At 39.4% G+C, this 13,237-nt stretch overlaps 1 protein-coding gene across 1 annotated transcript in view; it reads right to left on the reverse strand.

Moving 5' to 3' along the window:
• The window catches only part of LOC149085717 (protein madd-4-like), a 114,013-nt gene that overhangs the window by 14,801 nt on the left and 85,975 nt on the right, over positions 1 to 13,237 (reverse strand). Inside the window, exons 14-15 of the mRNA XM_089232107.1 lie at positions 10,600 to 10,913; positions 8,469 to 8,737 (exon numbers count right to left, since the gene is read on the reverse strand). Of these exons, the coding sequence (XP_089088233.1) occupies positions 8,469 to 8,737; positions 10,600 to 10,913 (583 nt within the window). The remainder of the gene's footprint in view (positions 1 to 8,468; positions 8,738 to 10,599; positions 10,914 to 13,237) is intronic.

Genomic DNA, 13,237 nt, shown 5'->3' on the forward strand with positions numbered 1-13,237 from the left:
TGTGAACCTACAGTGAAGTTCGTTTCTGTGTAATTCTTGTTATGTGTAGTGCTGCCATCAATTTTTCTAACTATGAATGAAGTGTAGTGGCTGAATAATTGTACCGTTGTACGCCTGTTGCTCTCTGTGGCGAGATTTTTTAACGAGGAGATCGGCTCGTAGTTGAGATATACCGTGGATTTTTTTCCTTTCAACAACGCTTCCAAAGAATTTTTTAACGTTATCCGTTTTCCCCAGACTTTATCACACAGGCCTCAGCACAAACCACAGAAGCTTAACATGGCCATATTACCCGTACTTGTCTGAGTTATTGGATGGTATGAATAATGCATACTTAATAAACCTTAGATTCCCTTTCCTTATACGAGATGAATAAATAACTATTTCTTTCAAAGTATCCCTTAAAAAAAACCTCACGAAAATCCAATCTTTCGATAATAAGACAACCTTTCAAGGAACTAAGAAAAAATGTGGGGGTTTTTTTTTTTAAAATTCATTTTCTCGTATTCATTTATAAAAGAAACGAATTAGAAAAAGGAAAGAAATTACTGCAAGTCACGAAAGATTCAAGACACAAAATGCATAGAACTCTTTTCTTCTGCTCAATTTTCCCCCGATTGCATCTCAATCAGAGCAAAGAAGCAAAAGTAATTGAGACGAACAAATATGACGTCTATATAATCAATATGGTTTCCTTTCCGCTCTTTCTGTTTGATCTAATAGAAGTCAAAGGAAAAATCGTCCGTGAAGAATAATAATGATTCGAACAAAAAAGAATCTTCTAGAAAAACAAACGGGATTGGAAAGAATTCCCCTAGGAATTAATATTAAAACTCTCTGTCTCTCTCTCTCTTTCTGGACAAAATCTTTTGATGTGTGCAATAAACGATTTCTTGTGGCCGATTCTCTCCGGGAGGGAATCGATTTCATTTCACGAGATAAATAAATAAATAAATAAATAAAGTTAATATAATCAAACCCCTCCACACAACATTTTCTTAGAATTCATTCTCAGAAAGTCATTCACTTTTTGCAAGAAGACAAATGAATCCCCGAAAGGAATCTGCTAAATCATACATACGCTCAACCCATGGCCTGCGCGTCAGTGTCTTCTGATGTGGTCAGCGACAAATAGCGGCCCACGAAAGATGATCAAATCGCTTGAGTGGCCCGTGGAACATTTCCAGATTACTTCAGTGGCTCGCGGCTTTCAACATCAGATCACTTTAGCGACATCAAGCACATTTTCAAATCTTTTGAGCGACCTGTGGCACACCTGCAGTTCACTTAAGTGACTCGTGTGTGTGGTACATTTTTAGATTACTTAAGTGGCTGGCGGTTCGTTTCCGAATCACTTGGGTGGCTCTCGCCACAATTACAGTTCACTTAAGTGGCCCGCGGCATTTTTATAGATAATTTAAGTAGCACTTGGAAAACTTCTAGATCATTTAAGTGACTCGAAGCTCACTTCCAGATCACTTAACCCATTAACGACGACTGATTTTTTTTAAAAACAAGAAATAATGAGCGGAACCACTTCCACTATTTATTGGCAAAGAAAAAACGTAAAATTTAGAATGGCAAATTTCCTTACCAACCGGTGTTAATGAGTTAAATTTCCCGTGGCACATTTCCAGATCACTTAAATTGTCTGTGGCACACTTTCAGATAACCTGATAGACTCGAGACTCATTTCTAGATAACGCAAGTGGCCCGCATTCCCGAGATGGTTGAACACCCACGTGCTAAATTCTGGTACTAAATGCTAAATTCTACTGCTAAAGTCTGTTGCTATGCTAAATATAAAAAATGCTAAATTATATTGCTAAATGCTAAATTATATTGCTAAATGCTAAATTATATTGCTAAATGCTGAATTATATTGCTAAATGCTGAATTCTCTTACTAAATGCTGAATTCTCTTACTAAATGCTGAATTCTCTTACTAAATGCTGAATTCTCTTACTAAATGCTGAATTCTCTTACTAAATGCTAAATTCTCTTACTAAATGCTAAATTCTCTTACTAAATGAATTTTCTTACTAAATGCTAAATTCTCTTACTAAATGCTAAATTCTCTTACTAAATGCTGAATTTTCTTACTAAATGAATTTTCTTACTAAATGAATTTTCTTACTAAACGCTGAATTCTCTTACTAAATGCTAAATTCTCTTACTAAATGCTAAATTTTATTACTAAATGCTATTTTTTTTTAAATTTATCTCATTCCCAAAAACTTCGACTTTAAGGAAGAAAACTTCGAGTGTTAAGGGGAAAATTTCGATATTAAAATACGGAAAAAGTTCTGGGCCTGAGAGAGAACTTTGACTGAAACAGATATTCAAATTGTCGGAGTTGGACTTACCGCTAATTGACTACGTATAGTTGTTATGAATAATGCATACTTAATAAATCTTATTTCAAATTACTATTATTTACTTATCAATCCAAATTTTTTCTCCTCTAAGCCATGAATAAATAACTATTTCTTTCGAAGTAAACCTTCACAAAAATCCTCGCGAAAATCCAATCTTTCGATAATAATAAGAGCACCATTGAAGGAAACTAGGAAAAAAAATGCGTTGTTTTTTTTCTATTCATTTTCTTGTATTCATTTATAAAAGAAACAAATTAGAAGAGCAAAGAAATCGTTGCAAGTCACGAAAGACCCAAGACAAAAAAAAATGCATAGAACTCTTTTTTTTTTCTACTCAATTTCGCCGATTGCATCTCAATCAGAGCAAAGAAGCAAAAGTAATTGAGACGAACAAATATGACGTCAATATAATCAATATGGTTACCTTTTTCCTCTCTTTCTCTTTGATCCCATCGAAATCAAAGCAAAAAAATCGCTCTTGAAGAATAATAATGATCGAAACAGAAAAAAAGAATCTTCTAGAAAGTCAAACGGGATAGGAAAGAATCCCCCCTAGGAATTAACATTAAAACTCTCTCTCTCTCTCTCTCTCTTTCTGGGGAAAATCTTTTGATGTGTGCAATAAGCGATTTCTTGTGCCGATTCTTTCCGGAAGAGAATCGATTGCATTCCACGAAACAAATAAATAAAGTTAATAATCAAAGCTTTCCAGAGCATTTTCTTAGAATTCATAAGTTTTCTCAACCGGAAGGCAAATGATTAACCGTCTTGATGGAGGCAGGGATGCGCTAAATAACTAGTTTTATTTTCCCCCGGTTAAAAAAAAAAGAGAGATTCGCTTATGCGAAGTGCCTATTGGACCGAAAAATGGAGCGTTTAAAACTAGCATTTCTTCTTTTTTGTTTGAATGAAGTTAATTTTGAAAACCGGCCAATCTGCATAATTATTCGGAAATTATTAAAAGGAATTTTATTTTCCCCCGAAGAATTTTTTTTTGTTTCGTTTCGTTGTTGGAAGAAGGAGAATCTCGGTTAATCGTGTAATAAAACACGAGAAATTAATGACCTGAGAGAAAATTTGCATACTTTAAGGCGAGGCGAATATTCCGCCATTAATTTAAAATGAGCCGACCGAGCCAAAAAAAAGACAAGGACCGATCCGGGAATGAAAGCTTGTATTTGGGACGCTTGGGTGACTGAGACGTTCGTGTTGCGGCCGTCTTTTGGATTATACTCGAGATTTTTCGAAGTTTGATGATTGATTATCTGGTTTATTGTTCAAGATTGTTTTGAGATATATATATTTTTTTTAATGTCCGTAATTAATCGCATGTTTTCGGATGACTGGGAACGAAATTAGGGGCATTAGATCAGTGGTTCTTAACCGGATGCGTGCGCACCCGGTGTGTCGGTATCAAATCTAAGCACAACATGCTAATAACACGAGGTACCAATGTAAATAAACCGCAAAAAATAGTTTCAGTAAAATAATGGTAATTTTTCTCAACCGAAATGTAAACCAACTAATATCGCTAATCGAAAAAGAAACTTTCACGTGACATATTTCTGTGAGCGAGAGCCACGAAAGATGAGGTGTCGGAATATTGGCATGATTCACATTTTTTTAACAATAGAAAAATTCATTTCTCATTTCAATTTTTCTGAATAATCATTCAACATGTTGTAATTTTTTCCCCCCATCTTGCCCACTCGGAGAGCGTTTTTGAGGGCATCGCATGTTGACTGATTATTCAGAAAAATTGAATTTTTCTATTCTTAAAACAATGCGAATCACGGCAATATTTCGACACCTCATCTTTTGTGGCTCTCACTCACAGAAATATGTCACGTGAAAGTTTCTTTTTCGATTAGCGATAGTAGTTGGTTTTCATTTCGGTTGAGAAAAATTACCATTATAAGCGGACGTTGTGTAGGAGGTGCGTCTCTTTTCCGGGAGATGGCGGAATAGTTCTAAACCATTGATATTGGAGGGGTGTCCAATTATAGCACGAAACTGCGGAACTTAAAGAAGAAGCCTTTATTTCGAAGCACACTCAAGACAGACAACCTTCCAGGACGGAAGCCACATTCCAACTCACGTTCTCTTCTCTTGGAAGATAGATTTTCTCTTCTCAACTTCTTTTAACAACGTATGAACAAACAAAAACGCATTAGGTGCTGTAAGGCCACAGAGAGTTAGTAAAAATATCCATACTGGGAAAATAGATTCGTTACACCATTATTTTACTTTAACTATTTTTTGCGGTTTATTTACATTGGCAGCTTGTGTTATTAGCATGTTGTGCTTAGATTTGATATTGTCGTGAACACACGTGACTCAGGAAAAACGTCAAAAAATTCAGTCAAGTGTCAAAGAAACATGAATTTATACAGTTGCTGCGACTGGAATCAATAAATGAAGAACTATTCAATGAATCTTTTGTTTCAAATGCTCAAAAATAGTTAAAAAAATAGTCTTCTTTTTGGTTTCGCGTTTTTGAATTAATTGAAAAAAATGAAGCCAAATCTGAATATTAGCTATAGCCAAAAAAATGTCATTAAATACTAAAAAAAAAGAATTCATAGAAATTAATTAATGGATAATTGTAATTAATTACAGAAAAAACTGAATTTTAGGCATCGATCGAAGTTCAGGTTGTAGCAGTAAAGCCAGGGCGACACTCTTGTCAAACCTGACCCAGTAGTCATCCATTCATTAAAATCGAGCACAACTCTGGTCTATCGCTATGGGCAACTTACTACCGAATGAGTTGTACCAGACCTGTGTGTGTGTGGGTATATAACAGTCTGAGTGCGTATCTAGTGTCGTGTTTTGAATTGTCAGTGCTGCCTGCCATCTATGAGTGAAGTGTAATGATTGAATATTTGTACCGTTGTAGCCCTGTTGCTCTCTGTAGCGAGACATTTTAACTGGGAGATGAGCTCGACGTTGGCAACAACAGAAAAACAACTTCAGCCGACCACCACTGTGGCCCAATAGTAATTCGCAAATATTTGCTTCCAATATTTGCCTTCTGATGCAAAGAAGCAGCAGCGGCATAGGCTGGCTACACACTACTAAACCACACATGCACCTCGTCCATATTCCTCTGCGGAACCTCTAACGAATTGGTACATGCGGTAATGTACGTATACGTGTAGTGAAACCTGACGTGAAGTTTGTTTCTGTGTAATGCTTGTTATGTGTAGTGCTGCCATCTGCCACCAGTTTTTCTAACTATGAGTGAAGTGTTAAGGCTGGCCCAATATTCCTTGGCAAATATTTACTTCCAGAACACTCTCCGTGTTGTAAGTATTGGCGTTCTTCGACAAATGTGTGGCCAGACGTATTAGAAAATTGGGGAGAAAGACGGAATTTCTGACTTAAGTTGGAAGCTGGAAAGTATTGGTCGTTCTGTTGGACCTAACTCAGGGCAAAGTTAGGCCTGAGTTACGTTCGACAGTCCGGTTCAGTGCACACGAGCTGCAAGGAAGGATTGAGATATTAAGGTTGCCTTTGTAGTCTAGTGGTCTAGGGTGTGAGTTCGATTCCCCGCGAAGGCGGTTGAATTTTCTCTCTCTCTCTTCCCTAAATATATCATCGCTTCAGCCAAAACTGTTAAAAACCTTCGTAATACTTTTCTACCGGAACACCTATCGCGGGCTGTGTGGAACCCCTTGGCAGGGCCGCATTTTCCCTTGGGCCGGAAGTTGTTGCACCCCCGGTTTATGGACATGCTTCACAGTTTCAATCTCTCATTTCCGACAGAAATAAAAAGGAATGGTTTATTGTTTAACCCTAGGAAGAGACTATAATTATTATTTCTCCAATCGACAACAATAAGAGCGTTAAAAACGACAAAAGAAAGACCAGAAGTTTGCTTCGACAAAGGTGGCATCGTCACGAATCAGCCTCTCACGCAGAGTTGATTGAAAGACATCAAATTCCGGGGGATCCCATCCTATCTCACAGAGAAGAGAAACGCACCAAAGCGGTATCGCATACAACTAACGCTGGAATCGTTTCGGATTCCTCCATAATTACGAGAGATAGAGAGGATACAAAGTCCAATCTAATTAAATCTCGCAAACTAACTGGTCATTGAACATCGAGTTTAGATAACGCACAAACACAAAGCGTGTATAAGCATGTATGCATATATCTAGGGCTCTTCTCTCTCTCACACACACACATACTCAAATCACGGTATCGTCTTCTCTCTCGCTCACGAATGGAAGAGCCCAAGGGCTTAATGAGCTCCATTCCTTTGCTCTCTCTCTCTCTCTCTCTCTCACTCACGCAACACAGAAGCTCATTAATTGCGAATACCTTTCCTAAGAGTATTGTGTATAAATCCAACGACATCATGGAAGAGAAAAAAGAGAGCGAGAGAGAGAGAAATAATTGAGACCCCTTCCCCCTAGTATTGAATATCGTGTCGTTAATTAAATTTTCCGAAATGAATATTTAAATATTTATCCTGGTTAGAGGTTAATAAAACGATCATCTCGAAGCTCGTGGATCATTAAAAACAGTCGGATATCCTCCGTACACTGGAAGCGTATTCGTTTTCTATCATATATCATTGCGAGTTTTGCGTTGCCATGATTGGTCGCGATAATTAGGAGAAATATTCGTTAGTTAATTAGGTTAATGTGCGATGAGATTGTAATGTGTCATCGTTATTGATAAATTATTGGATGCATCCGTCTTGTGCGATGGTATTTTCGATTTTTTTTTCAAATGTTAGACCAGAGTTACGGAGGTTTCGACAGCTGGGGCTGATAACGTGATAATAACGTGATCCTCACGTATTCCCAAGGGATCAGCATGATCCGTCCAGGGAATTTGTTAGTGTTAGTAAACATCCATGCCCGAACCGGGATTCGAACCCAGACCTGCACAGTGAGAAGCTAGTTCCCTAACCACTCGACTGCCAGGCGGCAATTGATAAATGATTCCGAGATAAATCCAGGGAAGAAAATTCAACTGGCTTTGCGGGCTCTAAGTGGTTCCCAATCTTTTTTTTGCGATGCCCCACCTAAGTATCTTGTAAAATCGTGATGCCCTCTTTCTTTAAAAGACACAAACGGCAGGAGGGGATGGAGTGAATGCACCTCCAGGGATGATTGAATAATGAAAAAAAATAATAATTTAAATGACTTGTCCTGACTGACTGATTCCTCATCGCCGAGCCGAAACCGCTGAAGCCAAAAATATCAAATTTTGTTAATAGCAGTTTTATTTCTTGACGTAAGGACTAACAAGAGATTTTTTAATATTCGAACCCCAAGGTCCATAAGAGAGTTCAAAGTTAACATTCATGAAATTTGGATAATAGCTGTATTTCCTGACGTAAAGACTAATTAAGGGTTTTTCGAAATTCGGGGGTCATAAGGGCGTTCAAAGGTTATATAGAGAAACCACTCCGAGCCGAAACCACTGAAGCTATAAATATGAAAATTGGTCAATATTTTCATATTGTAATGTAGACACTCACTGAGAAGTAATTTTTGAAAATTCAACTCCCTAAGGGGGAGGGGATTCAATATGGAGCTATCATTGCTAGGTCCAAATGAAGCCATAAATATGAAATTTAGTCTGAATTATCTTTTATAATGTAGATACCCACTTAACGGGATTTCTGAAAATTTATCCCCCCCCCCCAAAGAGGGTCATGAGGGGTTCAAATGCTATATGGGCGGAATAGTCACAGAGTAGTTTTCAGAAATTACCAAATCTACGTGAGTGAAGCCGCGGGTAACAGCTAGTCAGTGAATAACAAAATATGATTTAAATACTGTTTTAATCATTTTCTGTGATTTTGAAACGCTTATTGAAGGTTAAAAACTCAAAATTTCCTTGGAGAGATTCTTTGAGCTTCCCTTCAAACATCAAATTAGCCTGTGTGCTGCCCTCTCTCCTCGCTCCCGCGAAAAAAAACTAGCTTCATACACGGCTCTCTTACATACGCAGAATGTCAGGTACACTCACACTTCAAGCAAAACTCACACTTTGGATAGTTAGCGTTGAGTGAAACAGAATGAGAATAGATATACCTAAAGATTGGGTGCATCGTCACTCACTCACCTGCAGAGCATCTTTTCCACACGTGTGACTGCAGGGTGACCAAGATCCAACTTTCCATTGCAGGTGGGATCCGGATATGCCACCGACTTGACCGCTGTCGTCACTGACCAGAGGCGAGGCGGTCGATGACGGCCGAAGTTTGAAATGAAAGTGACCAGGGTTTACCTGGTAGTGACGCATCCGGAGATGGGGGTCCCTCCTCATTTCCTCGCTGTCGTCTTCTTCTTCGATCGGAGGCAAGTTTGTCGAGTGATGTTGATTAGGATCATCTAGAAGAGATTTTCAAAGTAAGCAAACGACACCATTTATTGCAGTTCGACATCATCAGTATAGGGCTGTTTTATCGCACACCAACTCCGGTCATATATCACCATACGGCAATATCCAACCAATGGAGTTGGGTGGGAAATGAAGGTGCCATCTGTCGGTGGTCGCCTTAGGTTCGGTAGGTAAATAACTTGTTTCTGATGTTCTTACCTGAATTTGAACCTTGACGGCAACCTTCATGGCGAGCATCTTATCACTGCACCACTCGGGCGCGAGGTCAGCAGTGTAAGGCCGGCCGTCCACTGGTAGCTACTATGACCGAAAACAAGTCGCCGAACAAGACAGGTATATGAGCAAGATTGCTAGTCTTACACATACCCGCGACTTGTTTTCGGTCTTAGTAACTTCCAGTGGCTTACAGTCACTTCAACCGGCCTAAAGCTGGTCGTTCGGTGGAAGTGATTACAAGCGATAAACAAGTCACGCGCAGTCGTCTGTATTTGCATGATTGATTCCCATTGCATAGAAAGTGAGAGAACATCATCTACTGCAAACGCTCTTGAGCGAGTAACTTCCGGCGACTATTAACATTTCCTGCCAAATAGCGGTTTTAAGCGTCTTGTCGTTTCTGCGCAGGTGCAGTGTGTATGATTCGCGAGAGGTGTTCAAAAACGGGCACAAGACATCTCATTGTGATACACTAAAGCCCCGTTTACATGTGCAAGATTGGGGGTCGCTTTGGTGATTATTGCATGGCAACTTTTTTCCTCGTGGGAGAAAAAAAAGGAGGGACGAACGTCAGTCAAAAGAGTCCCATCTTTGTTGCGAAATAATGGTGGGTGACTCCGACCTCTTCTCCCATAATCCTTTGTTCCGCGAAAACTACTCTAAGCTCCTTCGTCAGCCATCTTGAACCAACCACTTCCGTTCAACCCACCGAACCAGTGACGACTTCCGGGAAGAAGAGGGGGGGGGGGGAATACCGGCATAAACTAAACGCCATGTATACGGGTTGTGGCGAAAATCCCTGTTACGAGTCCCTGGATATTTTATTGCACATGTAAATGTGGTTAAAGGCTGTGGTTATAGTGGAGCGAAGAGTTCAACGGTACGAGAATTGCGACTATAGGAAGAAAAAATTCATAGAGATGGAGGGAGAGACATCCGCGCATAGTAAAAGAGGAGGAGGAGGAGGATAGAGAAAATGGCCAAAAAAGGGTTCTGAAATGAAATGGTGTGGTGATGACGACGATGATTCTTCGCAGAAGAGGGAAAGGAAAAAAAATGAAGGAAACGGGCCCAATCAGCAGATATAGCAAAAATCAGCTGATAGAGGTGAAAACAAACATGTTTGTTCAAGTCGCTCACGTCGTTGAGTGGCTTCCTTCTCGTCTCTGTCTCGCTGCTCGCGTATGTGAGGTGTAAAATAAAAACGATGCAATTGTTTTTTTCGTTGCTAGTTCCTTTAATGCACTTCCGTACCTCGCGGTTGCCTCACCACGTGTTCGGCCTAAGGCTAATCATCCACTGAAAGCTACTACGAGCGATAACAATTCGCTTGTATGCGCAACATTGCTATAGTAGTCTTACGCGCATACACATGACTTACCCCATGACTTGTCCAATAGACCAGTGGTTCTCAACCTCTGGAAGCCCGTGGCCCGGTGAATCTCTTTTGCGCAAGTGAAAGGCCAGGTCATACACACAACTAACGAGAAATTAATGGGAAAAATTAAATTGTGAATCATTCACAGCCCGGTGTGACTAACGTTAGGGCTCGGTACTGGGCCGCGACCCAGTGGTTGAGAAACACGGCAATAGACGACCAGCCTAAAAGAACATAGAAAAAATGTCACGTACTTACCTTCACTGGGGAATCCCGATGGCGGCAATTGCTGGACGACGAGTTTCATGTCGCTTCGGATCGGACCAGCAAGGCAGGTGTAGGTAGCAGAGTCACCGAAGTTCACTTTCCTTATCCTTAGGGCCCCTCTCGCCGACACCGAGACCCTCGTGCTCTTGCCTCTCCTTTCTGTAGCAATCCTACGACGGCCCTTGAACCAGAGCACCCCGGTGCTGTGATTGGTACCGGCGCTCCAGTGCTCGTTCGGGCAATGCACTTTGATCATGGATCCTTTGTAGACAGATACAGTACCCGAAGCCTTCGTCGTCACTCTCCTGCATCATATTATAAGATACGAGAACGTCATCAATTCAGTTATGGTCTGTTCCGAGATTTTTCACATCGCAGGTGTGCACTACCTCCTGCCCGCAAAATGTATTGATACACGGAGAACGATAAATACTTAGGCTGACCATACTTCGTTTGTAAAAAACAAAATACGGGAGATTGTGCCAAAAAACTTTTGAAGGCATGTAAAGTTGTCACTTGAAGCCAAAAAAAAATTTCAATTACAGCCGAAAAATTATCAAAGGCGAAAAAGTTATTGGAAGCAAGTAAAGTTGCTATCTATTGCTAAAAATATCGCCTCCGGCCCTCGAGAGGCAAAAATACCGTAATACGCCTTAGACTCGCGGACTGAAAAGGTTGTGCACCCCGGTTGTATAATAATAATTTCTGGGTACCAAATTACAGTAACTATAATTTACTCATTGATTTCATACTCATTCTCGAAAAATCATAATGCCATATACATTATCATTGGAATCCCTCCGGATAGTGCCAACACCACCTATAGAACGTAGGTGGGTGGGCCCTTACAAGTCCATACGTCGTACCATAAAGAACAAACGTCGTGGAATGTTTACTGCAAATTATGTGTTTTTGTACAATAATCACCTTCTTACAAGGTGTGTGTGTCCATGTTATATAAATGAGTCTGCTAACCGAATTTCGTCGGAATGTACTGTTTTACCACACACCGACTTCGGTGATATATCGCCTTAGAGCCAGGTTTTCCTAGGAGCAGGTTACTACAGCGCATACAGCGTGAAAACGCTGATTGGTTAAAAAACCAGAATTTCAGGCTTTCAACTAATCAGCATTTTTCACGCTGCACGCGGCGCAGAAATTCTACTCCTAGGTAAACCCGGCTCTACGGTAATTTTTCAACCAGTGAAGTTGGGCGGGAGATGAAGTCGCCATGTATCGATGGCCGTCCCAAGCTCGGTCGGTAAAGAACTTATTTCTGATGTTCAATCAGTTATTTTGAGTACTTTTTTGAGCAATGTCGATGTATTTTAAATTTAATCCGCGATACACAACAAACGCGACAGCAGCAATCAACTAATAGCTCGTGAATGGCGAGGATTCATCTCTGCCCCGTGGAGACAGAGATGAATTTTTCTTCCTTGATGTAATCTTCGTCTCCAAAAATATAACCAGTCTTTTTCGAAGAAACTTGTAAATTAGAACGTCCCAAGAAATTTACGAGGGCGGTCATCAAATGTTCAAATTAGAAATCCCAAATTTAAAGAATGGTTGTAATTTGCATTTCTATCTTCTAAGAGGTTTTTCTTGAGTATATCGGTGGCAAAAATTTTCATGAAGCTAAATGCGTCCTAAAAATTGCCACAAATGACTTTTTCTTTTTTTTAAAAAAAAGTTAGAGCATCTAACTTTAACTAAAATTAGAGGATTAATACATGGATCTTTTCATGCAGAAATGGTAATCATCTTGATCGAACAAGTTTTGTGTCTTCCCTGGTTACGCTAGAATAGTTCAACCTTCACATTACTGGTGGAGAAACGGGACATTTCTGCAAACGAAAAATTAAGGACCTCGAGCATGAATCCCACTTTCGCTGTTGTACATCCGATAGCAGCTGGCTTGCAATTGATCAGTTTGTTTAGCCCGACGCCACGCCATCTTTTGATAGGATTAGTACCAGGTACAATCATCAATTATTATGAGCTACGGGTAGGATTTTCTTTTAAAAATGCATTTATTCCTTAAAAAACTACTTACTCTATAAAACAAGAGAAAAATGCCCTAAAACTTTTTCTCTTCAATTTCTGGTAAAGTTAATTTTAGAGAAATGATACACCAATGAGGAACATTAAAACTATTTTAAACCATCAGTTGTAGCTTGAACTGAAATTCTTAAACTTATCAACTGCGAAACGTGTATGCCTCTTATAGAACCGGTCAGTAACACAGCTTTAAAAGCAAATCCTATGGGGTGAGGAAAAAACTCGAAAGTACAAATTTTATCTATAAACTTTATGATAAAATGGGATTATAGTCGAACCTGCTCGAGACAAACTTTGCCCAATACAATTTTCGCTTAATACGAATTACATATTTTTTCACGTTGGACAAAATCAATTCACTGTTTTATTGGTTAGTGCAAAATTTGTTTAGTACAAAATATTTTTTCGATTTCGTATCAAAGTTCGACTGTATTTGGTTTGTTTTTCTCTGCATTGATTGGGTAATACAAAATACAGGCAAAACAACCTACTTAATTGTTGCTTCCGGATTCGAGGACAGATGATAGGATTTCTTTAATGCATAAAAACATGAACGATAAATCAATTT

This window comes from Pholcus phalangioides, unplaced genomic scaffold, assembly GCF_987345545.1.
Source record: "Pholcus phalangioides strain wild (caught in Gottingen) unplaced genomic scaffold, Ppha-v1.0 ptg000005l_1, whole genome shotgun sequence".
Classification (NCBI taxonomy): Eukaryota; Metazoa; Arthropoda; class Arachnida; order Araneae; family Pholcidae; genus Pholcus; species Pholcus phalangioides.